This window comes from Brachypodium distachyon, chromosome 1 (genome assembly GCF_000005505.3).
Source record: "Brachypodium distachyon strain Bd21 chromosome 1, Brachypodium_distachyon_v3.0, whole genome shotgun sequence".
Taxonomy (NCBI): domain Eukaryota; kingdom Viridiplantae; phylum Streptophyta; class Magnoliopsida; order Poales; family Poaceae; genus Brachypodium; species Brachypodium distachyon.
In genome coordinates, this window is record NC_016131.3 from 64,414,535 (window position 1) to 64,439,198 (window position 24,664).

The window sequence follows — 24,664 nt, forward strand, 5'->3', positions numbered from 1 at the left end:
ATGGCCACCTTATTGTCCCTGTATGGGCATCACGTGGCAAGGGAGGTGCATCCTTGAATAGAGATGGAAATAAAGGAGAGACTTTACGGGGGGGTTTTTAACAGAGGAGAAACTTTACGTTTGTTCTGCGGGAAAAATAAAAGGAGAAAAATATGGAAACGGAGCGGAATGTAACGGCATAAGGCCGAAGATCATGACTTGCTCAAGGCCGGAGTATTTAACTGGGTGCATCATGGCTCCAAAATTCAGCCCAGGGTGGTCAAAATCGCAGTGCTATCGAGTTCACTCATAGAAAAAAGCCTGCTCCCTATTGAGAGATAACGTGGTTGTGTTAAGGCCGCCACGGCCCACAGGCCACGCGGATTGGGCTGCTTCCATGGAGTCATGCCAACTCGGGTTGGGCGGTTATCCGTTCTTTCGTTTTTTTCTTTTGTTGAGAGAAAGTCCTTGTTGCAGGCGACTGCCAATAATTTGTTGCTGCGCAATCAAACATTTCACTAACTCTCAAAAAAAATATTCAAACATTTCACTGTTGAGCTGTTTACACTTTTGAATTCACCAGGAGTTGTAACTACTGATAACCCAATCATCCAGAAATAGGGTGGAGTACATGATCCACCCTATTTGTGAAGTAGTCCGAGGTAGTTATTTGTTTCGCAAAGTGAAAATTAAGAGCTAAAGACAATAGCCGCGAGCTGTGCTGGTAAAGGGTTTTGTTTGCTAATACTGTGCTTTGCTTGGTGCTGAAGGGTGTGCCTTCTCGTGCTCACTTGGGGCGAGAGCTGCTTCACCGTTGTTTAACCGACGCTACAACTCATACTACCAGATGTGACGGAGAAAAAGTTTCCCTTGTTTCATGCATGCATCGGACAGAAAGGTTTCATCCCCTTCCATGCAAGAATGGAGTATCATATACAGTAGAATAATGCAATTTGCTACTTATTTGCTTTTGTACGGCGCAATTTATGACTTCTTTTTGTTCACGGTTTGGGGGATGCTAGCATCCTCAAAGACAAAAATGTTGACCGGTAATTAGCGGCACCACTGGAAACTCTTGTCGGCGAATTCAACCTACTGGTCAGCTGACTAGTGACTGTATTAGGTAAATTTTCCTGTACCTAATACTCCACCACCCTCAATATGAAGTATGGGAAGGGCGTATCTGACTTTTCATTTTAGCGCTAGTGAAAAGTTAAAAAATAAAGTTGGGCTCCTCCCCCCCCCCCCAACTCCCCACCATATCCTTCCTAAACGCATAACAACGTCGCCGCCTCATCACAGAGCGCCGTCACCCTCCACCCTCTCTCTCCGTGCCGGCGCCCTCGACCTAGCCCGCGTCGCCGCCGCCTTCCTCTAGCGCGCCACCGCCGTACTCTCCCTCATCTAGCGTACCACCGCCTCCCTCCCCCCAGCCTGCGCCGCCGACTTCGACGCCCAGTGCGCCGACACATTCCTCCCTGCTAACAACACGCCATCGCCGTCGCCGTCCTCATCTTTCCAGGCCACCGCAATCCTCTCTCCAGGCATCCGCATCGACGGGGAACGAGGGAGAAGGTCCGGGATTTTATTTTTCTTCGACTGTAGTTGGATTACGATTTTGCCCCTGTTTCCGGATACTCCATCCTGATACTCCACACATCTAAACTGGAGCATTAAGGAGTAGTATCATCTAATTTGAGCCGGTGGATCTAAAAAATAGACGGTTCAAATTAATTCTAGAGTATTTTAGAAGAGCTCCATTATTGTGAGTGAAATGTATGTACGGTTTGGTTATTGGCACCAGCAGCACTCCCTTTCACATAGGAATAGTCGGGCATCATGAAAACGCATAACGTAATCACGAGAAGATGTGTCATGTGTGCACGGGACTTCAATAGTTTTTCTGGAAATTTTGTGATTTCAAATTACAAGCAAGCATGCATAACCCATGCCATTACATACTCCATAAAACAAACTTCCGGGATCTCTTATATAAAAAACTTCCGGATCTTCTCATGTTCTCTCCTTGCCATGACAGGCACCCAAACCCAACAACTCTCACTGCCTTCAATCTTGGCAGTGATGAGAGTGGAAAAACCACCGAGAGAGTGAGAAAAATTACAAGCGAGAGGCAACCAGCCGAAAGTGATCGCTGGCCGGCCCTCCTCACCTAAAAGCTAAAACTCAACGATCGAACGGCCATAAGCGCCCAGCACATGGCATACGGCCACGCGACGCCGTTCGATCATCCTTGCGTGCACACGGTACACCGTGCACAGTACCAGATCCTACTGCATCCCCCGTATATGTACAACTCGATCGGAAGCAAACTAGAAACGGTAGCAGATGCCGTTTCCCCTCTCCATGAATCGAGTCATGCTGAGTGAGCTAATTCTTCCGGGATGATCTGGAGATGCGGCCGCCACACCGTCGCGCGGACGCTCCGGCCGCGCTTGACGCACCGGGCCTTGCCTTCCGACAGCACCTCCGCGAGGTAGCTGTCTCCGGCGGCGCCGTCTTTCTGCGCCACCTTATTATTAGCGCTAGCGCTCGGCACGCTCGTCGGCTTCAACGACGACGGCCCCTTCTTGGACTGTGGCTGCTGCGACGGCTTCCTCTTCTTCTTCTTCTCCGGCACCGACGACGCCGGCACGAGGAAATAGAAGCAGCCGCGCTCGAGCTCCGAGCCGGGGGCGACGACGACGAGGATCCGCCGCGCGCCGCCCTGGGGGCACGGCCGGCTGACGACGTGGCTGGGGTGCGCCGCCATCACGTCGCCGGCGGTGAGCGGGCGGGAGTACTCCTCGATGTGGCCGTTGAGGTGGACGATGCGGATCACGTCGAAGGAGCCGCAGGGGAGGACGCAGGCCAGGCAGCACCGCAGGCTGTTGCCCATGCTCTCCTACTAACCGTTGCTTAATTAGCAATGGAAAAACTCTCCCTGCTTTCTGGACGCCTGGAATTGTTGCTTGCCTCTTAGTTTGGCTCTTGGGGACGTTCTTGTAGCACTCGGCTTTATATAGGGGAGGGGACTTCCACTTGTTGGAGTACTGATTACTGAAACAAGTGGAATACTTGTAAAAAAACAAGTGAATAAATTAAAGCTAGTGCAAACGAAAAAAAAATTAAGTGGCAAAAGCTTTGCCGTTATAGTAATAAAGCAGGAATTATGTACATTGGTGGAGGGGATGACATAGAGACTTTGCCCCAGTGCCGATCTAGGCAGTAATCTCATCTTTGATGTGGGAAATGACCACGTTCCGGGGTGACGAGACATTTCGAAAAAGACAGGAGTTGCGCTCCTTCCAGATCCCCTAGGCAACAAAAATGGCGAGAGAACGGGCACCTTTAGAAGTCCTACCCGAAGACTACGTACAACATGGAGTCTCAAAGGACAAATAACGAGCAATTGCCTGAAGAGGAGGCAGCCGGGGGGGCATCTAGCATCATTCCAGAACGCGCCTACAGAAGCGGCACTAAAAATGTAGGTGGGCCACTGGCTCGGGGTTGCGAACTGACTGCACATCTTGCAAAACCGGACCATGGGGCTACCCCCTAGCCTCCCACCTGTCAGCGGTCCAAAGCCGGTTTTGCAAAGCCAACCAGGGGAGGAGCTTAGTTTTGTAGAACATAAACTAGAAAATTATTTTGAGATACACGCACAAATGTCACAAAAGAACACAAAGAAAATACAAAAACAATGAATTATAATTTGGGTTAAAAATGCTACTCCGTAGTGAAGTCCCGCTTAAGTTTGACTACGAGCTATAATTTCTGACTAAATTTTTATTGTGAAAACTGAGATGGATGAGAGATAAGAAAATTTGATTAGGAAACCAAAAATACGACCAACAGAGATAATCGAAAATGTAGTTATAACAGTTTGCTATAACAGTTAGAATAGCACACATGCTCTTAAGGTTTTTTCAGGATCAAAATATTACTTTATTAACATTAAGCTAATCATGATATATATCTTCACGGTATACTTACTTGATATTGTATATAATACTAGCTTAAATACCCATGCGTTGCTATGGATAAAAAAATTAGACTACTCGCTAAATTAGATTAAAATAACTATTACATGTTAGGGGCACTGCCCATCTTATTCCAATTTTGATGACAAAAATTATCCACACATGTCAATCTTTTGCAAGAGGTTTAGTTTTTTCTTTTTTTTCCCATTCGACCAAAATATGATCGGTTCCGCAATCACTGATAATGGAACAAATAGGTTTAATTGTTTGCATTAGAAAGAGAGGACAGTTGTTTTTTTGACAATAGAAAAAAATGATGAGGTTATTTCTTCACAACAAAAGTCGGTGACGGACCGCCGCCACCAATTGGCTCTTTTATAAGAGTAAAGATTACATTTTTCTATAACTAGCTAAATGTCCGCGCTTTGCTACGAGATTAAGAATCGGCGGCTGTGGTTCATATTTTTTTAAAAAATTCTGATAAATAATAAATATCTCAATATATTATTTTTGAAAAACAATTATCTTGAAAGTCATCAAACCAATCAAGAATAGTCAAAAGATCATGATACATATAAAATAAGTGGCAATTAGATGAGTCTGTAACCATTAAGGGATAGTATTGTTGAGTGAACTCGCGACCACCGACTCAGATCTTTATAAGTGTAAAGACCGTGGTCCAGCCTAAAAAAGTTAAAAACTTTCATCAAAATAAAAAAAGTAAAAAATTAAGGTACTCACTCCGATCCATATTAATTGTCTCATATTTATTCAAATATGGATGTATCTATGTCTAAAAGGCATCTAGATACTCCCTCCGTCCCATAATATGAGGCACGCGCGCATTCCTAGATCGTCAATTTACCTAACTAAATATAAATTAAATAGTTAAAAAATTATATCATTAGAAAGTTCTTTTGATAACAAATCTAATGGTGTACTTTTTGTTAAAAAATATACATATTTAATTAATTAAATTGAAAACATAGGTATGCGTGCATGCCTCATATTATGAGACGGAGGGAGTACATGTAATATTTCGACAATTAATAAGGATCGGAGGGAGTAGAACATTTTATAGTTCACAACCGATCGAGGGAGTATATGGCAATGTGCTTGGCCGGCAGGTTTTCCAATTTGAAGGCATTTTCGTACTTGTCAGTAAATTACGAGTTTGTTTTATATCACTTGCTACCTATTGAGCGATCGTAGAGAAGTGGCATGTCGCATAGAATTCCGACATGATTAACGAGTAAGTGATGGAAATGTACGTTCATTTAGTCCGTACAAAAGGAGCGCTCTTGCGCCCATGGCCATGGGTTGGGGTATGTGCGTGTACATAGAGATCTCATAATCCGTGTGAAAAGGAGAGCTCAGTAGCTTCGAACCCCAACCTTATCATCCGATTAATTTTTCTGGGCCGGGGAGTTCTTCTTTGTTACTCGCTTTAACTTGAACTCTACTCTCTCCACTCATAAAAAAGAACGAATTCTAGCTACTCTCTCAAGGCATTCTTTGAACTTGGTATGATCGAAGCTACAAAGACTGCAACCTTCTTATAAATTTTATCGCGGTACACACAAGTGGCACAAGATTGTGGGGTTCACATTGCTTGATATTCGTTTATTTCGTCGTATAATATTTGCATCTCCCAATACACTTTCTTTAGGAAGCTGTTTTAAGTTTTCGATGAGTTCTCTGATACTCTGTGCACGCAGTGAACATGAACAAGGAAAGGCTTTTGGAGACTAAGACCTGGAGATCGATATCGTCTAGACGAGAGTGTTGACTGAATGTTCATGCACATCTCCTTCTACAAGCATTCACATTGTTTTCTCCGTTCAATGTCCTTGGTGTATTACACATAACTATGATGAATTGATACATTTGTACTATTCAAACATATTTGAAATCACGACCCTAGTATGTTTATGTAATTAAGATAACTTGCTAAATTTGTAAAATCATTGGCTCGAAGTGAGTATATATTCCGTTGGTAATATGTTCTGTTTAAAAGTAATACTCACTCCGTCCAACAAAAAATGTCTCAAGTTTGTCAAAATTTGGATGTATCTAGACATGACTTAGTGTATAGATGCATTCAAATTTGGTCAAAGTTGAGACATCCTTTGTTGGACGGAGGGAGTAGTAAACATACCTTAATCGTTAGTATATCTTATAATTGTAAATATCTACCTACACTGCATCTATATGTACCCAAATGGATCTGCCCCTTGCTATTGTATATTTGCTTTAGAGAATAGTATATTTTTGGTCACTCGACTGGCACAAAGATTAGAAATGACCACTCAACTCGAAATTGTATACATTTGGTCCCTCGGTAGGCAAAAACCATACACTTTTGGTATCTCTCCAGGATTTTGACGGTTTTGAATCAACATGGAGCGGTTTTTCCCTGAATTTTCCATGTCGCATAACTCTATGGTGTTAAGTTTTTCCGAGAAATGGTCCATAAACTCAAAACTGTATACATTTGGTCCCTCAACTATAGTTCATGGCATCTGACATGGAAAATCTTTAAGAAAATCTGCGCTACGTGGAGTCAAAACCAGTCAAAAGCTTCGATAACCAATAGAGTGACTAAAAGTATCTAGTTTTTGCTGATTAAGAGGACAAATGTATACCATTTTGAGTTAAGGGACCATTTTTTAACTTTGGTACCAATTGAGAGACCAAAAATATAATTGAGAAACCAAATTTTATCCCCCCTTGTTTTGCAGGTGTGCTGTTCAGGACCTTTTTTCTTACAGTAGTGTTGTTCAGGACTTACGGACTTACATATCAATCAAGTAAATGTACCCTCCAAATGTCAGCTTAGCACAAGGTAAAGTTCGCTCAAGGTACACACGCACGAGCGCGCACAAACACGGTGAAGCTAATTAAGCAACCTAAAATAATGTCAATAGAAAAGCAACCTAAAAGAAAAGCGAAACCACAGCACAGGCAACAAGCAGATTTAACCACAACAAACTGATCCCACATGCGAACATGCCCCTAACCGCCGGCGCATTACTGGGGGGGAGGGGGGGCGGGGGGCGGACGTACGGATCCTAAACGTAGGATCTCTATCAGGCGGCTCACAAGCCCGGAGACAAGCTGGTGACAAACCCTCCATCCTTTGGGGCTTTCTTTTGTCCCCGTGTATGGGACACAGCAACGCGGAGCTCCATAATTGCGATTAGAAAACCTAATCCCCGTGTGGAAGTTGCGTGCGCTTTGCCACTGTTTGCCGACGAGCAACTTCATTGCTTGCCACTCCGGCCGGCGCTCCCAAGTGGCTTGTCACTGCTAGTACTACAGTAGTATACTGCAAGTATGTGAAAAATGTGCTACGCCAACATGTATAATGGTATTTAATCATGCCGGTTAACTTGATCCAACTTTTGGAACGGGTCGAGCTTTATATACTAGTTTGTGCAGGTGATGAAGTGGTACGTGTTGGTTCTACTTTTCCCTAATCAGATCGGATTGTCTAATGATTAGGTGGTTCGGACAGTGCGTAGGTCCGTGCATTGCCGGTCTAGGTGTGGTTAAAAGGAGCAAAGTTGATGACGATCGAAATTAGAATTAAGAACTCGGGCAAGGCTCTCCTCCACTGTATATTGCTCCCTGTCCAGTTTCATTGTATTATGAAATCGCTGCCTACTCACAATGCTTCGTGATCGTTCGCTTTTGCGCTTTAAGTTTTTTCTAGAGCAAGAGAAGCCTCGCTACCGGTTTCATTAAGGAAACCATGTGTGTTTGTAACATAGATGTCTCAACAGAAAATGGAAGACGGGATAGTGCCAAAGCAAAAGCTAGGCCTATTACATGGATGCCATAAGGCAGAAAAATAGTTGAAAAAGGTCTTCATATCTCATCTACTTTCTTCACGATGCAATATGTTTGACAGTTGGTCTCCAGCCATATCGCGCCTGGTATACTTCATGAGCTACCGTCGACAGGATATGCGCCATTTGCTTCAGCTTGTCTTTATATCCTCCCTTTTGAAGCCCAGCCCAAGCCAGCATCCAATGACATACATAAAACACTACGTTAATAGGATTGCTTAATTGTTTCTTATCAAAATAAGAAGCATTCCTAGCTTTCCACAAACTCCAGCACATAGCGACCCCACCACATGCTTTAAGACTCTTAATCATCCCCTATTCCTTTTCAGGATGAACTCAGTTAACTCTAACATGTTCTGTGGCACTTTGCTAAGACCAAATGCACAACCCATCACAGACCAGCAAAAATGATCCACTGGACATTAAAAAAGAAAGATGATCTACGGTCTCCGTCGATCCACAGAATTCACAACGAGACTAGCCCCTGTGGATCCACTTTGCGCTTTAAGTTTTGCATCCTGTTCTTTCTAATGTTAATCGCAGCCCATTAATTTAGAGTCTTTGCAGGCCGATAATAATGTCTCCCTTCGCATACACATAGGCACAACTGAAGACAGAAGAGGCCCATTTAAAGGCCATTGCTAATTCCCAAGGCCCAAAGTCTACGGTCTGCCTTGAAATCAGAAAGAGGCCCTTTTAACGAAAGTAACCTTTCCCTTTTCTTTACAAATTCAAATCACAATCCAAATTACAAATGCCAAATACGAAACGCAAACAGATACTAGCATCCCAACATGTACTACCACGCACCCCCTCTCCCAGACTCCCACACACTCTCCCGTTTTCCCACCATGTACAGAAAGCAAGGAAATTGCCTACAGTGAACTGTCTACAGGCCGTCGACGCCGCAGATGGGCAAGTCGAGCGGCGGCGGCACCGTGGCCTGGAGCTCGGCCTTGCCGTCCTCCACCAGCAGCGCCATGCCGAGCCCTCCCGTGAGATGCGCGTCGATGTGGCAGTGCACGAGCCACACGCCCGGATTGTCCGCCACGAACCGCACCACGGCCCACCCGCCGACGGGCACGCCGATGGTGTTCCGGCTAGGCGGATCCACCATGTTGAACTTGGCGGCGTCCCGCCTGGCGTCGTAGTTGCCGAACCCGGTTGCCAGCACGTAGAAGTGGTACCCGTGGATGTGCATGGGGTGCTCCTCCGCCGCGAAGATGCCCGTGTCCTGGAACACCATCTGCACCACGGCGCCGTACTTCACCCGGTACAGCCGGGTCCCCTTCACGGGCTGCCACAGCGACCGGGGCACGTTCTGCGATGTGAAGTCGAAGATGACCGGCGGGACGGCCGGGAAGTCCTCGGTGAAGACGCCCGGGACGTGGTGGTAGTGCGCCTGTAGCAGGGACACGGTGTTGGGGAGCTGGAAGGAGACGTTGTTCATGCTCGCCGCGAACCGGGTGTTGTTGGGCCCCTGGCAGAACGGGCCAGGCCGGCAGTTGAACAGCCCGAACCCCACCGTGGTGAACACCTCCTGCGTCACCGGCCCCGGCACCTTCACCGGCCTCGGGCTCCGGATGCTCTTCGAGAACGCCGTCGCCGTGTTCGTGTCGTTGAAGGCCGGCAAGGCCGGCATCAATGGTGCCGGCCCTGCGCGGCCCGGATGGGCAGAGGATCGTTGGGAAGGACGGCCCACTGGGCCGTTGAGGGCGGGGTTGGTGGTGGTCGGGCAGCCGGCGGCGTTCTTGTACTGGAAGATGGCCGTGGCCGTGGTGTTGTCGAAGGGGACGCCCTGGGCGGAAGCGTAGACGCGCGCGGCGAGGTAGTAGCGGGCGGGGGCGGCGTCGGCGGTGACGAGCACGTCGGTTGTCTGGCCGGGGCCGAGGAGCACCACGGTGGTCTCGAAGGGCCTGGTGTACACGGCGTCGGCGGCCACCACCGTCATCTTGTGGCCCGCGAGGGACACGAAGAGCTCCGAGTTCATGGCCGCGTTGATGATCCGCAGCAGGTTCGTCTCGCCGGCGACCACCGGAATGATGCTCGTCTCTGTGCATGGTGAGGCAAGCAAGTGATTAGTTGGCGAGGTTAGTGAAGAAAACATATGCATCGTTTGCTAATCAATATATGTTGTACATCGCATGAACGAATTACTGTTCAAGGAGTTCATTTTCCATTTAATTACGTTGCAGGTCGTGATGTTAGACGAGACCTATGGTGTGCAGGAGAGGCGAGGGGTGCTTTTTCCACAACGAAAGTCCCTTTTCTCGGTTTAACCAAATCTTGGAGGAGTTTGATCCACCTTTTCTGACTAGTGTCTCTAAAACTAGAAGAGCACTCTTTTAACATGTTTCTTCCTAGTCAGTACTTTTAACTCAGAAAAGAAAGAGGGGATAGGTTCGTGCACGCAAACTAAAGCAAATTTGATCGAGGCATTTTGTTATACAGAGGCTGAGATTTAATATTTCGTGGCCGTATCCTGCTGACACGACAACAAGTATTAACAAAACTTTTTTTTTTAAGACAGCAGATTTCTTAACGACCGCGGTAAGCTGGAAAGGACGCACAAAGAGACCCAGAAGCAGCGCTGACCTTGGCTGGAGCACTCAAGGAAATCTCCGGGCTGTCCATTGATGAGGATCGTGTCGGAGATGTTGGGCGGCGCGCCGGTGACCATGGACTGCCTGATCACCGCGATCGGGTCCTTCCTCCACCACTCCGCTGCACACGATACGTACCGATATCGATCCCGTCAGAAAACAAACCTCAGACCATCAAAAACCAATCGATCTCAACTCTCAAGCAAACAATGTCTCGTAAGTACGTACCGAGGAGGACAGGGAACTCCTTGTTTGGTTTGGGGAACGGGTAAGGGAGGCCCCTCTTGGGGTGGATGATGAGCGCGCCGTGCACGGTGGCGCGGAGCCAGGAGCTGTGCGCGTGCCACCACAGCGTGCCTTCCTGCCCCTGGATGGTGTACCGGTACGTGTAGCTGGACCCGGGCCGGATGGGGCACTGCGTCACGAACTCCGGCCCGTCGGCCCACCCGTTCCGCAGCTGCCGGAGCCCGTGCCAGTGGAGCGTCACGTTGTACTGCGCCATGTTCACGGCCCTGATCGCCAGCGTGTCGCCGTCGTGCACCTCGATGGTCGGCCCCGGGAACTGCCCGTTCACCGTGATGATCTTCTGCGTCTTGCACAGCCTCTTCACTACCGTCTCCTGGACCTGCATGGCATGGCACCAACCGGATTAAGCATCGCAAAAGTGTCGAGAAATGGAAAGCAGAAGAAGAGTCGACGGAGCAAAGTGTTTGTCGATCGAATGTGCATCAAGACACACGTACAACGAACTCGTAGAACCGCTCCTCGGCGAGGGCGCAGGGGAGCAGGAAGCAGAGGAGAAGAAGGCTCGACACGCAGCAGCAGAACCTCATGACACCGCTCGCCGACTCCATTGCTCCTCAATTAATGGCTATAGCTGCTCGGTTCTCTGATCAGGTTTGCTAGCTGTTCTTGCCTTGGATGACAAAAATGAAATGCGAGGTCGGCAAGTATATATAGAGGTCGTCGCTCGATCGGTTCGGCTAGCTGAACTTTTGAAGGCCTGAAGCGCGGGTGGGAGGTCAGTGCGGTTGTTTGAGGTTTGGAAGATTAGGTTTCGAGATTTCGTGCTGCGGTTTCGTTGCGGGCTCACTCCTCTGCTCCTTTTCTCCTTTAAGGTGAAGAGCTCGAGCGCCCGGGGACGCTATGGCCATGGTTCAAAATGCTGACGGGGAGTTGTTGCACCCACTGGCCATGCGTTTCACCATGCGCGACCTTTTCGTTTTACTAGATCTCCTGCTAGCTGCATAAAAGTGTTTCACCATGCCTACTGCCTTGTGCAGAGTTACAATATAGTAGATCGGCTGGTGGCACAGTCACAGATTTAACTCGGTCAAAATCCAGGAGGTAGATGGATCATCTACGTTGAAAAATGATCCTTTTCTGCAGCGAAAAAGTAAGAGTTCTCCACCAGCATGTAAATATTTGCTCTTTTTTTCTTTACTAAAAGGCAGCTAGTGCCAGTGGCTCGAACAAAAATTTGTAAGAGTTCTCTTCTATCTATGTCAAGATGGAGTTTTTTTGGTTCATCTGTCAGTGAGAAACGTACTTACTAGTTACCATAGTTACCTAGTGTCAATTTGGACTGAATATTTGACCCTGCAAAATTATGGATCTAAACATTTTCCAGTAAAAAGAATCAAGACATTTTTGCGCCGGAAAGAAGGCTGGGATTGAAACGCTGAAAATATGAATGAGACTGTAAAGCAGAAATCAAGAAAGTGGGTGCTTCCGACACCAGTTCAGTTGGAAAGCGCGATGCTTCGGACAGTGTACTGTACAAATTTGCAAAGCATATGACTCTGGTCATATGAGGTATATCTAGTTGGAAACCGCGATGCCTTGGACAGTGTACTGCAAATTTGCAAAGCATGTGACTCTGATCCTATGAGGTATAGAATCTCTATAACGCCTGAACCAGAATGTAGGAGCTAGTAGGTTGTTTGACAAATTGAAGTCAAATGGCCCTTTCCCCCCACTCCAACTGGACAATTCCTCAAAATTCAGTGATTAGGTGGCCAGGAGAAGACGCAGGCGTGATACGATTAGTTAGGGTCATTCAACAGCTTACGTACTAATTTCTCACTGATAACCATTTAAGTATTTAACTAATCTGCCTTTCAGAAACAGTTGACTAATCTCTTACCAGTGTAATCACCGGACCAAAGATAAATGAAAATGTAGAACCATTCGATAGAGGAATTTTACAAGTATCTCAGACAATCGTATCGGCAGTACCTTTACTCTGAACTATGAAGGATTCAATTAGTTGCTCTCGCTGCTTACACGAAACAAGGTGCAAATTGACTGGGTATTGAAGAGAATTCTTACATGCCCTAAAACAATTAAACCCTTTTGTGCCCCTAGGTCCACATGTCATAGACACGGAGTGGCATGCCTGACCATAGACTTTGGCGATTTATTTTTTTGGTTAGCTATTTCTAAGGCAGTTGAGAAATAACTATTTCTAAACTGACGTTAAGAACTATTGGATTCAGACATCAAGATTGGAACTGGTGTAAAATGATGAAAATATCTTGATGAGACCGTTATCGCTGTTGAGAAATAGATCTTATTTTCTTCAACATTTCCGTGGGAATATAAGGATGCAATTTTTTTTTCTTTCCTTTGGTTTGGTAAGGTAACCTGATTTACCAAAATGCATAGTGGAATCAACTCATGTATACTACTGTTGGGCTGAACTTTGGCTCAACTAAATCCAAAAAATAAATTGAAATGAAAAATAAAAAAGATCGATCCTACGAAGTCATGTACTCCAGAACAGTAGGATTCAGCCGTCCAAGCTGTTCATCAATTTTCTGACGGCGAGACATCATGACAGCACGAGGCACAAGGTGCAAGTTTTATACAGCTGTATTATATAGATTCATGTACAATGTCAGATGCAGCAGAAGTTTGTACTTATAACAAAATGTCTAGAACTTTTTAAGTCTTGCAAGGATCTTTCTAACATTTGGTGGTCTTGAATATGAATTCAGCAGGTTTCGTCTGAAAAAAAAAATAGGCAAGTTCTACACTTCAACTTCAGATAGGTTGTTCTGTTTGCGAAAAATATTACAGTAGCAAGTGATAAGCACGAACGAGTTATCTCTAAGCATTGAACATGTGGTACAGCTCATTTGACTAGTAGTTGAGACTTGAGGCAACACAACAGAGCAAATTACAAATATGCAGGTAAGATTCTGACCTAGTCCAAGGGCAAAACAATGAGTCATGACTGTATGCTTGGGGTGAAATTCACGTTACCGAGTAATTAGAGATGGATTAGCTCGCTCTTGCTGCGTACTTGGCAAACCCAGCAACTGTCCAACAGAATGGCGACAAGAAATCTACAGCAAAAAGTGGACAAGCGAGATATCTACAGCGGAAAGTACCAGAAAGCAGTGACAGCAAAACTACCTGCCAAAATCCCGTCAAAGAGTACAATTTGCCACGAGCATAAAATTGTCAGTTCACCAAACAAGTTTTGCCTAGTCAGTCTTATTTCAGTAGCATCCACATTCAATTGCGAATTGGGTAGATGATAAGCACCAAGTAACTTAGTCTGCAAGGGGTTTCGAATCTTTTGCCTGTTGCGCGTTCAAATTTGCATATCTTTGGTTGTAGAAATAGGAAACAAGCTGCTCTAGAATCAGGCCTTATTTTATGATCCTGCAATGGAGGAGGTACGGGGTTTACCTTGTTGTTCAGGATCAGAGCAAAGTTTTTAAATAAATTAGACTCCATGACAAATCATAAGATATATAGCCTTCAAAGAGAGAAAAAAACAATGGCATTTCAGAGTTCAGACAAGTACTAAAGGTCCATTTGAAACATAGCAGAAGCCAGCACTCCCAAATCATCTTCTGATAACAAGGAGTGCTTCTGGCAGATACAAAAGAATGCAGGAATGAAAGAATGACATGGGTACCAAAATTCTCCTACTCCCTAAAAACTATATATACAGACTGAAAAAATAGACTCTGATCTGAAGTCTACTTATTAGGAAGCTGAAGTAAGTAAGAGCTGGAACTTTCAGTCTGCAAGAGGCCGACTACTCTGTGGCAGTAGATTTCGTATCGTCGGTGATGGTAGTGGCGGTGGCAGTGGTATGGCTCGGCTCACCGGTAAAGGACGAGGAGGCTGAGACAGCAATCGAGGGCTTGATCTGCTCAAGCTGCCGTAGGACCTGCTGCGCCTCGGGCCGTGCAACCGGCGAAGGATCGACGCAATGCAACGCGAGTTTCAGTGTCTTCACGAGCTCCTCGCCGGTCTCCGAGCCCGTGGCCGCGTCCTTCATGAGATCGAGGTCGAAGACCTCGTTGGTCCACTCCTCCTCAACGACCGAGGCCACCCACTGCGGCAGGTCGAGCCCGTTGGTCGAGTCCCCCGGTGATTTGCCAGTGAGAAGCTCAAGCATTATCATGCCGAGGCTGTAGATATCGGTCTTGGTGTTGGCCTTCTTCAGCTTGGAGAGCTCTGGCGCGCGGTAACCGAGTGCGCCTGCCGCGGCAATCACGTTGGAGTTGGCCGCTGCGCTCATGAGACGCGACAGGCCGCAGTCGGCGATCTTGGCGTTATTGTCCTCGTCCAGGAGGATGTTGGTGCTCGTCAGGTTACCGTGCACCATGCTTGCATCGGCGTGCAGGTGGTGCAGTCCCCGCGCCACGCCCACCGCAATGTTCATCCTCGTCTGCCAGCTCACTGGTGGGCTGTCCGGCGCGCGAGCTGTAGTGCAAGAGCAACAGCCAAAATGCAGAGTCGTGGTCAGAGCAAAGAATTAAACAAGCCAAAGATGAAGGAGCAGCGAGTATTGTAGAACTGAACATACCATGGAGGAAAGAGGCGAGGTTGCCTTTGGTCATGAAGTCGAACACGAGGAGCTTCTCGCCCTTGGGTCCATGGTAGTACGCCCTGAGGGAGAGGAGGTTGGGGTGCCGCAGCTTGCCGAGCGCGTTCACCTCCGTCTCGAATTCCTTGTGGCTCTTGGCGATCTTCTCCCGGAGCCGCTTCACGGCCACGTAGCTGCCATCCTCCATGGTCGCCTTGTACACCGTGCCGTACGTGCTCTTCCCCAGGATCTCCGCGGTCGCGCACAGCAGGTCGTCGGCCGTGAACGAGAGCGGACCGTCGAAGTGGACCAGCTTGCCACCACCGTCCCCGCCGGCGTCGCTTCCCTTGCCGCTGCCGGCACCCGGCTTGCCAACATCCTTGGCAGCTGCTGCGTCCTTGGCGCCTTTCTTGGACGACGCGCTTTCCTTCTTATCTTTCCTCCAGAAGATGAGGACGCAGCAGAAGAGGAGAGCGAAGAGCAAGGAGATACCTCCGACTGCAATGGCAAGCTCTTTTTTGTTGAGCCTCCTGGTCGGCCGTTCCGATAAAGGCAGCGGAGGAGGCGCCATATTCGCCGGAGGTGAAGCGGAAGTGCAAATGTCGGAGCCATTGAACCCACAGAGCTGAAGGTTCCCGACGAACGAGTTGGAACTGAACTTGTTGGAAAGAACGACAGGCACAGGGCCTGACAGGCGGTTGTAGGACACATTGAAAGAGCTGAGATTGGCAAGGCTGCTCAAGGACTCTGGAATCCCTCCGGTGAGGTTGTTCTCGGAGAAGTCGAGCAACAACAGCCTTGTGAGGTTCCCCACCGTCGCCGGAATCTCCCCGTCGAGGTCATTTCTCCTCAGGGACAGCTTGGTCAGGTTCTTGAGCCCGTCAATGGCTTCAGGTATGTGGCCTCCAATGGCATTGCCATCGAGCTTGATCTCCACTAACGAGACAATGCTGAAGAGCGAGACAGGGAGGGTACCACCCAACAGATTGTCAGAAAGGTCCAAACTCTGGAGCGACGAGAGGTTGCCAATTCCATCAGGGATGCTCCCACTGATCAAATTGTTGCTCAGAGAAAGTTCACGGAGCATCCTGAGATCGCCAATGGTGGACGGCAACTCACCGCTGAGATTGTTATTGTTGAGGCGAAGGGATTCGAGGAAACGGAAAGAGGTGAGACTGGCGGGCACAGGGCCCGAGAGGTTGTTGTAAGCGAGGTTGAGCCGGTAGAGCCTAGTGGCATTGGCGAGAGAGGAAGGGATGGTGCCGGAGAGGGAGTTGCCGCTGAGGTCGAGCGTCTGCAGGAGCGCGCACCCGCCGAGCGCGGCGGGCACGGCGCCGGCGAAGCGGTTGTTGAAGAGGTAGAGGCCCCGGAGGTCGCGGAGGAAGCCGATGGATGCCGGCACCTGGCCGCCGAGCGCGTTGTCGTGGAGGCTGAGCTTGCGGAGAGCGGTGAGCTGGCCGAGCTTGTCGGAGAGCGCGCCGGCGAGGCCCTTGAAGGGCAGCTGGAGCGCGATGACCTTGCCGCGCGCGCACTTGACGCCTGCCCAGGACCCGGAGCACGCGTCCAGGCCCGTCCCGTTCCACCCGCGCAGGAAGCCCCGGGGGTCGACCAGCGCCTGCCGGATCGCCTGGAGCCCCTGCAGGTCCGCCTGCGCGATCACCACGCCGTCCAACGCCTGCCCCCGCGCCGGCACCAGCAGAAGCAGGAGAAGGAGCGAAAGCACGATGAACCCACCGCCACTACCTCTTGACCCAACACTGCATCGGTTGCTGTTCCACACCACCCCCATTGCTACACTCTCTAGGATCTAATCCAAACCCGGCACTGCTGTATTGGAATTGTTTGCAATCTCTCCCTCCTCGTACCTATAGGCACCTATAGCTAGTACACCTAGCTAGGCGTTGCTTTTCACGAGTCGGGATTTCTGGTGTGGGGGAAAAGCAATAGTACCGGACTCTATATAAGCGAGCACCAAGAGAGCAGAGCAGGCCAGGGGAAAAGAAAAGAGGGAATAATTAAGCTAGGCGTTAGCGAATTCAACCATCCAGATGGCTAACCAACGGCTAGCTCCTCCGTGCCGGAGCAGAGAGACCCAAGGTTTTGTTTTTTTTAAACGAGCGAGCAGTACAGCGCTACACGTTGCGGCCTGGGTGGAGGCAGACCGGCGTGACTGACTGACCGGAAAGAAATCCAATCTTTTATCCCATTCAGTGCGGCAGCAGACGGACGAGATGGCCGTACACCGTGCCGCCCTGCGTGATCCTGCGACGCCAACGGCTATCTCGGTATCTCTTCGTTCCCGGCAGCAAGGGGGGGCCACGGGGCAGCGAGCACGTGCGCCGGGGTTTTTAAAACACTCCTTTGCCCCTGGCGTCGAGGGAGCAGCGAGCGGGGTGAATTAATTGGGCAGTAAAGAAGGCGGCAGACAGGAAACGTTAACATGGGAGAAAGGGAGGTGTCGGCCCGGCCGACGACGTGCCGCTGGACGTGGATCCCCACGGCCGGCATGGCCCGGCGCGTCAGCGACAGGCCGGCATCGGCGCGCGGAGAGGCTCTGCCGTTCATTTCGTGCCCGCAAAGGACGAGAGATTTTGCTGGATCGCTGTGTGCCCAGGCTCAGGCATTGTCAACTGCACGACGAATCAGCATGCACCAGTACTAGTACTACTACTGGAGGAATGGACGCGGGTGTGGCGGGCTTCGTGCCCCGCCCGGGGTTCCACTGTGATGCCACCCGCCCTTCCGGTCACTGTGCGCCTTTGACCCTGTCGGTGCTTGGCAACGGCCAGTAGCCCAGTTTAGGTGCAGATGCCAATGCAGCGAGCCGATCCATATGGGTTCAAAAGAAGTGTGTAGAAAGGGAAACTGAAAGCGGCGGCTCACTGTCAGAGAGTCTAGATCTGGCTCCGGGGGAAATGAACAGAAACGGGAAATGGGAGAATGATAGGACGGCGAGTCACATCGTCTGGTTCTGATGCAAACACCGGAGAGAGAGGACGGAGCTGGACAGAATCATTCTATTTCTAGGATGTCAGTCACCATCTGATCTGAAATGGCCATGGCCGTTAGCCAATATTAGAACTTCATTGTTCTTAGGTTCAAACCACTACTACGTACTCATTGTTTAACCAGGATGTCATTCTATTTCTAGGATGTCAGTCACCATCGTTAATAGTCAGTGGAGTATTTCTCAAAGAGAGATCGACAAACATGATTAACCAGTGGCCCGTTGTTTGGCTCGATACCTTCTGATAGGCAGTGGAATTGAAGTAAACTCCCTACCTATCACTCTTATCAGAAGGGATTGAGGAAAATTGAGAAACTAAACTCCCTATCTAGTCTATTCCTACCCAAGAAAAGCCCCAGGTGAGGAAAACTGATATTCGCACGGTTCTTGGGTCAAACGAGAAACTAAAAAGGGCTGAATTTACGGATGATATGATCTGTCAACAGAACCAAGAGTAATGGAGGTTCGACTATAACGTAGACAACAACCACTAGGTGAGCAATTTAGATCATCGATAATAACTTCAGGAAGACCTCAAGCATAAATGGATACTATGTGTGTATATTGGATCAAAATCTGAATTCCTCATCTATATCTGATAAGCTATCTGGAGGATCATACACAATCATATCAGGGAAAAGTTCCAGAAAATCATGCTTTATCTTCTCTCTCAGTTCAGGATATGGAATCAGGCCTTTCAGTATAACCCGGAATGGCAAGGAGAGAGGTGGCTCTGGGGAGCTCCTCATGTCTTCGTAAAATTCCATTGCCAGATCAATCAAGCCAGCATCGCAGAAGACTCTCACGATATCACCATAAGTGTGCTGATCAAATAGCACGTCTTCAGACTTCAGATCTGCCCAGACCTGCCTTGTCTCATCAATCTTCTTGTTCCTAGCTAGCATATGTAGCATGTCTCGATAGAAGTACATATCAGGTCGATACCAGATCTCTTTCCGCACAACACCATATATCTGTAACAACACATAAAGGCTTAAACTTACGGAAGCCTAGGGCACTTTAATATAAAGTGTTTGTTGTTCACTAATACACTCTCGATTGAAGATACACCGAGTTTTGGAAACATCCACCTATCCGAGACAAACAAGTGCATGTTCCAAAAGGAGACATTGCACAGTCAACATAGCATACCACATCGCCCAAAACGAAATGAAAGGAAACTAAAGCTTCTCTGATATGCAGGAACCGGAATATGAGTGATAACATAACAGATCTATCAGCACGGCATTAAATATGCATTTCCAACATCTATGAGCAACACTGAGCACCATTGTGCATCCGCCTTCAATTAAAAAAATGGTACTCGCCCCGTCCGGAAATAAGTGACTTGGATTTGTATAGATTCTTATACAAATCCAAGTCACTTATTTCGGGACAGAGGGAGTACTTCAAATTTATTAGAGAGTAAAGTAAAGTTTAACTTCCTAGTCTAAGATACGAACACCAGAAGAAAACTACTTTGGCAAATTAAACTGCTGCATCCCTTCAGTAACCACAGAATGTGAATAACTCACCAGGAAAGGAATTATGGGACTGCAAATATGTACTCCCTCCGTTCCATATTAGTTGGCACAGATTTAGGGAGTAATCACTTAAAGGCTATGAATTCAGGGGTTTGGGGTGACAAAAGCCAACACCCTAAAACTATCAGAACACATGAAAGCCACACACTTGTTCTAAACCTGGCTTAAGCAGAGCAGCTTCTATGTCGACAAGTTTGCATTGAGGACACTCGGATGTGTATGACATGTGGGACCTTAGGGCATATATGTTATATACTTTAAAATTTTCCCGCAAAAAAATATACTTTAAAATTCTCTTCTGATGTTTGGATGCCACCAGAATGTAAATGTCTACATTTAGAAGTCACATTAGCCATAACCAGGTTGGTCCAGGAAAAGGGTGGTGGTAGGCTTTCAGTGTTGACGGATGGGATGCAAAGAAAATGGTTTTGGAGTTGACGCATTCTCCGGATTTGCCCCCCACTCCCCAACAGGTGAAGTGTGTCCATGACCCTGAAACCGTTGAGTTACTAGCTTGCAGGGAAGCACTCCCCAATCCAATAGCTCAAAGCGTGTCCATTTTCTGTTATTTCATTTCTGTAAAGATTCTGCATATGCTGCTTCGCAGTAAATAAAGCCCCGCCGCAGCACTCCCCAATCCAATTGGCGGCCAATTCTACTTCAAAGGCGCTAGCAGTCTAGTACTTGGTGATTCGAACTGGGCAGGAATTCTAAATAAAACATATACACGTTATAATTCTCTGGTCTAAAATTCAAATAAATGAATAATGTGTGTTCCTTCTATGCAATCAAAGAGCCAGACCATCTATTTCACACCCATGCAGCCATGAATTGTGTAGTATTGTACACTGGAAGCCATTTCAGCTCATGTGTTTTTTTTTAATCAGAAGCCATTTCAGTGTAAATAACCATTAGGACCACTAAATTTCTACAGCAATATGCACATAACTTGGCAATCGAACAACTTTGCAGCTCAAATTGCACCCTAATTTCCGCATGGACAGCATCGGAAACATAATTTTAAGTTTCAGTTAGGTCGATAACGACACCATATGAACTCGAAAACGAAACAGCGCAGACTTATCGGGGTTGGGAGAGGACCTTCATGGAGAGGAGCACGTGGTCCTGGCGGAGCAACTCAGCAAGAACGGCGAGGAGGTCAGTGCGTAGGAGCCGAGACACGTGCAACCTCATGTACTGATCCAGCCGCTGGTGGCCTCCGGCTGGGGGCAGCGCCGCGAGCCGCTTGAGCTGCGCCACGGCCATGAGGCCCTCCTTCCCCATCTCCTTCTTCCGCCGCCATATCGATAGGCTCGGGCTGGAAGCCGCCGCGGTAGAGCACAGCCTCTGGTGAATTTCGTGCGCTGCGGCAGAGGCGGCTGCCGGTTGTAGGGTTTGGAGGAGGTGACGGTGGTGGCGGCGCGGGAGGAGACGGGAGAGCATTTGGGTGGGACTTGGGAGTCATTTCGACTTTTCGAGGGAAGTTGAGGGCGCGCAAGTAAAAGTGACGTCAACCTTTCTATTTACAACGGTTTGGCCCAACGGCCCAACCCAACAAACGTAATACGGGACTGTAGACCTACTACAGGCTTGCGGCAGCTTGGGAGCAGGGCCCATGAACAGAACAAGGCGAAATGTACTACTCCGTCTTGAGCTGTGATCTAGGACTGGAGTACTTTGCTTGCATTTCACTTCTAGATTGCGATGGCATGCTTGTCGGTTCACAGAAAGAACGGAAATACCTCCTTGGTTTCAAAATAAGCGACGTGGATTTGTATAAATTCAAATGCACGTCAGTTATTTTGGAACAGAATGAGTATCATAAATCAGAAATACAAAGCATGAAATTTAAATTTGAATGAAGTTAATTTGTCATAAATCACAAATAAAAGGATGAAATTTAAATTTGAATGAAGTTAATTTGTTAGTAGTAAGGCATGCCTCTAGTAAGGTAGACATTAGGTGGATATTGAATTTTATATGCCCGTTAATACCAATTCGTAGTACTATGTTTCATCATCCATGGTTTTCTCATTTTCGAGAACAAAAATACTAATCCGTAGCACAACCCAAATAATTTTTTCGAGCGAATAATCCAAATAAATGCAGCAACGGTCCAGCCATCGGGCTACTTTCCCTCGGTCCAGCCTCGTAATCCCCACCTGCATTGCATCCCCTTGTTGTCGCCGCCACTAGGCACACTAGCTATCTAGGCCGAGAAATTTTTCATCTGGTGATTATTCTGGTCCAAGGAGTACATCCCGGGAAACAGGGTCGGCCATCCGTGAACTCGTGACCAGCCGGACGCAGCGGCAACTGGTCGTACTACTTACTACACGGACTACTTTTGGGAAGGCCATGCACGGCTCCACTGTCGACTCGCGCATCCACTTGCTTCCCGTCCCCACGATTATCCTCTGCCCACACCAGCTGCTGCCCGCGCAAGTGGATTCTCAGTTTGCAAAACTTCGCTGGTCTATTATCACGAGCCCTTCCCCGACGCATCCTACGATATTTATTCGGAGCTGAAAAAACAGCTAAGTATTCAAGACTTGTTGGAACATAGTAAAAGAGAAAATTATGTGCACGACCGTGCGTCTCGGAAAAAAAACCGAAATAATAAGGAAAATGATAATATAGTGTTATCTTGCAAAGATGTTGTCATGTAACGAGCGGGTGGCTGGAAAGGGACCGCGTGGTTAATTTTCTGCTGGAAAGGTCAAATTAAACTTGGACCTTCCTTTATGTCTATATAGCTAACCATGGTCCATGCATGCAAGTGTCAGCTTTTTAAAATCTGGTCGACCGTGACAAAATTGAGGCATCCGTCGAGCATATTCTCATGTATGCATACATATACGACTGAGTAATACTGTACTGTTTTTTCTTCTTTCTGAAATGCTTCAAGGGCAGTACTAGTAGTTTCGCAGCCACCAATCGAAAGTCATGCCCTGTCTCCGTTTCCGTCGCCGGGTCTTAGGAGGTGCGCCGGGGAGATTGTCATATACATGTACCAAATCTGTTTCGCGTGCAACAGTGCGTACCGTAATACCTCGTACCCCGTCATGTGATACTTGAAGGCGCGATCTTTATCGCATTAGAACGCGTTTTAGACGTCAAGAAACACATGTGTAGTACCAAAGCTAGCACTCTGCAAAGGGAGTAGGAAAACACACACACATACACACACATGGAGATCGGATTTATTTTTTGTGAGTGTTTATTGTTGAGTCATCTAAGAAATAATTATTTCTCATTCTACAATCATAGTCATCCAATGAAAATTATCCATTGAATTTACATTAATCTTACACGAATTTAAATAATTGAATCAAAAGGTTTTTATCATTGACTAACAAATAGTTATTTTTCAGTCGTCTAACAAATAGCAAAACCGTTTCTTTTTCTCCGTTGCTAATTCACACAATCTCACTAAGAAAATACGTACTCGTAATTAAAATACCTCGGTTGCTCATAGGAGGGCATACTTAGTAGAATATTGTTTTTCCGAGAAAAAAACTATAGCAGAATATGTGTGAAGTACAACTGATACGGTGGTCCTTTCATCTGAAGAAAAGGGCGGGGCGGGGGGCACGAGTCGACGACCGTGCCAAGTTGATCAACAGCATCAGCATGCTCCCCCATGTAGCATTAACTATACTATTATATGCTAATAATAATAAAACTAGTAATGATAAAGCGGAGAGCGGTCACAACGACGGAAAGCAACAGGATTGGGCAAGAGGGCGATGGAGAAATATGGGCATCCAGGGCAAGCAAAGTGGGGATAATCTCATGGCAACCAACTTGCTTTACTTGCCTTTGCATTGCCCCTATTATATGCCCTGCCACTCTATCATTAAAAATCCTTCGATTTAATTGATCGATCAGATCAACTGGTATCATGGTATGTCGTCCCTCTTGGTATAAGAATGTGGTACTGCAGTAGTCCCGTACTCACTAAGAATAGCGGCCTTCATCGCACCGTGCTCTTCACGTCGTTCGTAAAAGTGAAAAATAGTATTTCCTCCTATCTACGTTATCTGTTGCAACTTTATCTAGATACACATATACCTACATAACGAAACGCGTCTAGATCACCGTGATGGTTTACAAAGCGAATGACTAACTGATGAGTGTATTAATATCTTAATTTCACAGTGTAATTAAGTGTCTTCGGAAGTTGAGATGTCATTATGTTGGCTCGGTTCTTGGAAATATATAACCACTCCAACAAGGTGAGATACACATAGTTTTTCTACATTTTATGCCTAGTTGTTATCATAATTTGAATAATATGATAGAATTTAAAATATTTCGATAGAGCTCAACATAATTCAATACACCTCAACGAGACAACGATTATGCGGCCTGGCCGTGCACTTAGCTACCTATGGGTCCAAATAATTGACATTTTACCCATTTTTAAAAGAGCTGAATAATGTCACGGTTGAATAGTAGAATGCGACAAGATTTTTTTTAGTACAGTGCATCACACATTCAAATAGGGGGGGGGGGGGGTAAAACGTGACGTTCAACGTATATAGTACAATCCAACCATTATTGTGCAGATTAGTCCGGATCAAACAAGCAACAGGTCCGTTCATGCAAGTTGTCCAATTTGCTCGAAATTAAACCCTTCTAGAGAAAACCAAGCAAATTGGGAGCACAGTTGAACGGATCGAGCAACAACCCTCTCCGCCCCCTCCGCGCAAGTTGGCCAATTTGCGCCGAAATTAAAACCCACTTTAGAGTACACCGACCGATTAACAAATCCAAAGCGCGAGCGCAAGTGTACAGATTAAGAAACGCAAGTAGCGCAGCAAGTGGCTTCACGTTCTAAAAAAAGAACAAGTTGCGCCCCCCTCG

General features: G+C 47.2%; 4 protein-coding genes across 4 annotated transcripts; all 4 read right to left on the bottom strand.

The window, feature by feature from the left end:
• Window positions 1–1,874: 1,874 nt before the first annotated feature.
• LOC100835910 lies at window positions 1,875–3,059 on the bottom strand. The gene has a single exon (XM_003561676.3). It carries the CDS (start codon window positions 2,873–2,875, stop codon window positions 2,354–2,356), a length of 522 nt encoding a protein of 173 aa, XP_003561724.1. The 5' UTR covers window positions 2,876–3,059; the 3' UTR covers window positions 1,875–2,353.
• Window positions 3,060–8,480: 5,421 nt separating this feature from the next.
• Window positions 8,481–11,484, bottom strand: LOC100820945 (laccase-3). Its single transcript, XM_003558075.4, has 4 exons — window positions 11,157–11,484; window positions 10,642–11,038; window positions 10,406–10,534; window positions 8,481–9,862 (listed from the first exon to the last, which is right to left on the bottom strand). The coding sequence occupies exons 1-4, from the start codon at window positions 11,265–11,267 to the stop codon at window positions 8,700–8,702; spliced, it is 1,800 nt and encodes a 599-aa protein (XP_003558123.1). The 5' UTR covers window positions 11,268–11,484; the 3' UTR covers window positions 8,481–8,699.
• A 2,699-nt stretch (window positions 11,485–14,183) lies between these two features.
• LOC100836218 (probably inactive leucine-rich repeat receptor-like protein kinase IMK2) lies at window positions 14,184–17,383 on the bottom strand. The gene is made up of 2 exons (XM_003561677.4): window positions 15,245–17,383; window positions 14,184–15,141 (listed from the first exon to the last, which is right to left on the bottom strand). The coding sequence occupies exons 1-2, from the start codon at window positions 17,031–17,033 to the stop codon at window positions 14,468–14,470; spliced, it is 2,463 nt and encodes an 820-aa protein (XP_003561725.1). The 5' UTR covers window positions 17,034–17,383; the 3' UTR covers window positions 14,184–14,467.
• A 1,363-nt stretch (window positions 17,384–18,746) lies between these two features.
• On the bottom strand, window positions 18,747–21,278 carry LOC100821240 (pentatricopeptide repeat-containing protein At1g62350). Its single transcript, XM_003558076.4, has 2 exons — window positions 20,897–21,278; window positions 18,747–19,225 (listed from the first exon to the last, which is right to left on the bottom strand). Exons 1-2 carry the CDS (start codon window positions 21,236–21,238, stop codon window positions 18,821–18,823), a joined length of 747 nt encoding a protein of 248 aa, XP_003558124.1. The 5' UTR covers window positions 21,239–21,278; the 3' UTR covers window positions 18,747–18,820.
• Window positions 21,279–24,664: the final 3,386 nt, after the last annotated feature.

Bases quoted from the DNA above. Each gene is read 5' to 3' on its own strand.
- LOC100835910 (XM_003561676.3), bottom strand. From the start codon at position 2,875: ATGGGCAACAGCCTGCGGTGCTGCCTGGCCTGCGTCCTCCCCTGCGGC.
- LOC100820945 (XM_003558075.4), bottom strand. From the start codon at position 11,267: ATGGAGTCGGCGAGCGGTGTCATGAGGTTCTGCTGCTGCGTGTCGAGC. The intron at 10,535-10,641 runs GTACGTACTTAC...TATCGTGTGCAG, and splicing joins GGAGTTCCCTGTCCTCCTCG to CGGAGTGGTGGAGGAAGGAC. The intron at 9,863-10,405 runs GTCAGCGCTGCT...CACCATGCACAG, and splicing joins CCTTGAGTGCTCCAGCCAAG to AGACGAGCATCATTCCGGTG.
- LOC100821240 (XM_003558076.4), bottom strand. From the start codon at position 21,238: ATGCTCTCCCGTCTCCTCCCGCGCCGCCACCACCGTCACCTCCTCCAA. The intron at 19,226-20,896 runs GTCCTCTCCCAA...GTGTTGTTACAG, and splicing joins ACGTGCTCCTCTCCATGAAG to ATATATGGTGTTGTGCGGAA.
- LOC100836218 (XM_003561677.4), bottom strand. From the start codon at position 17,033: ATGGGGGTGGTGTGGAACAGCAACCGATGCAGTGTTGGGTCAAGAGGT. The intron at 15,142-15,244 runs GTATGTTCAGTT...CTTGCACTACAG, and splicing joins CCTCGCCTCTTTCCTCCATG to CTCGCGCGCCGGACAGCCCA.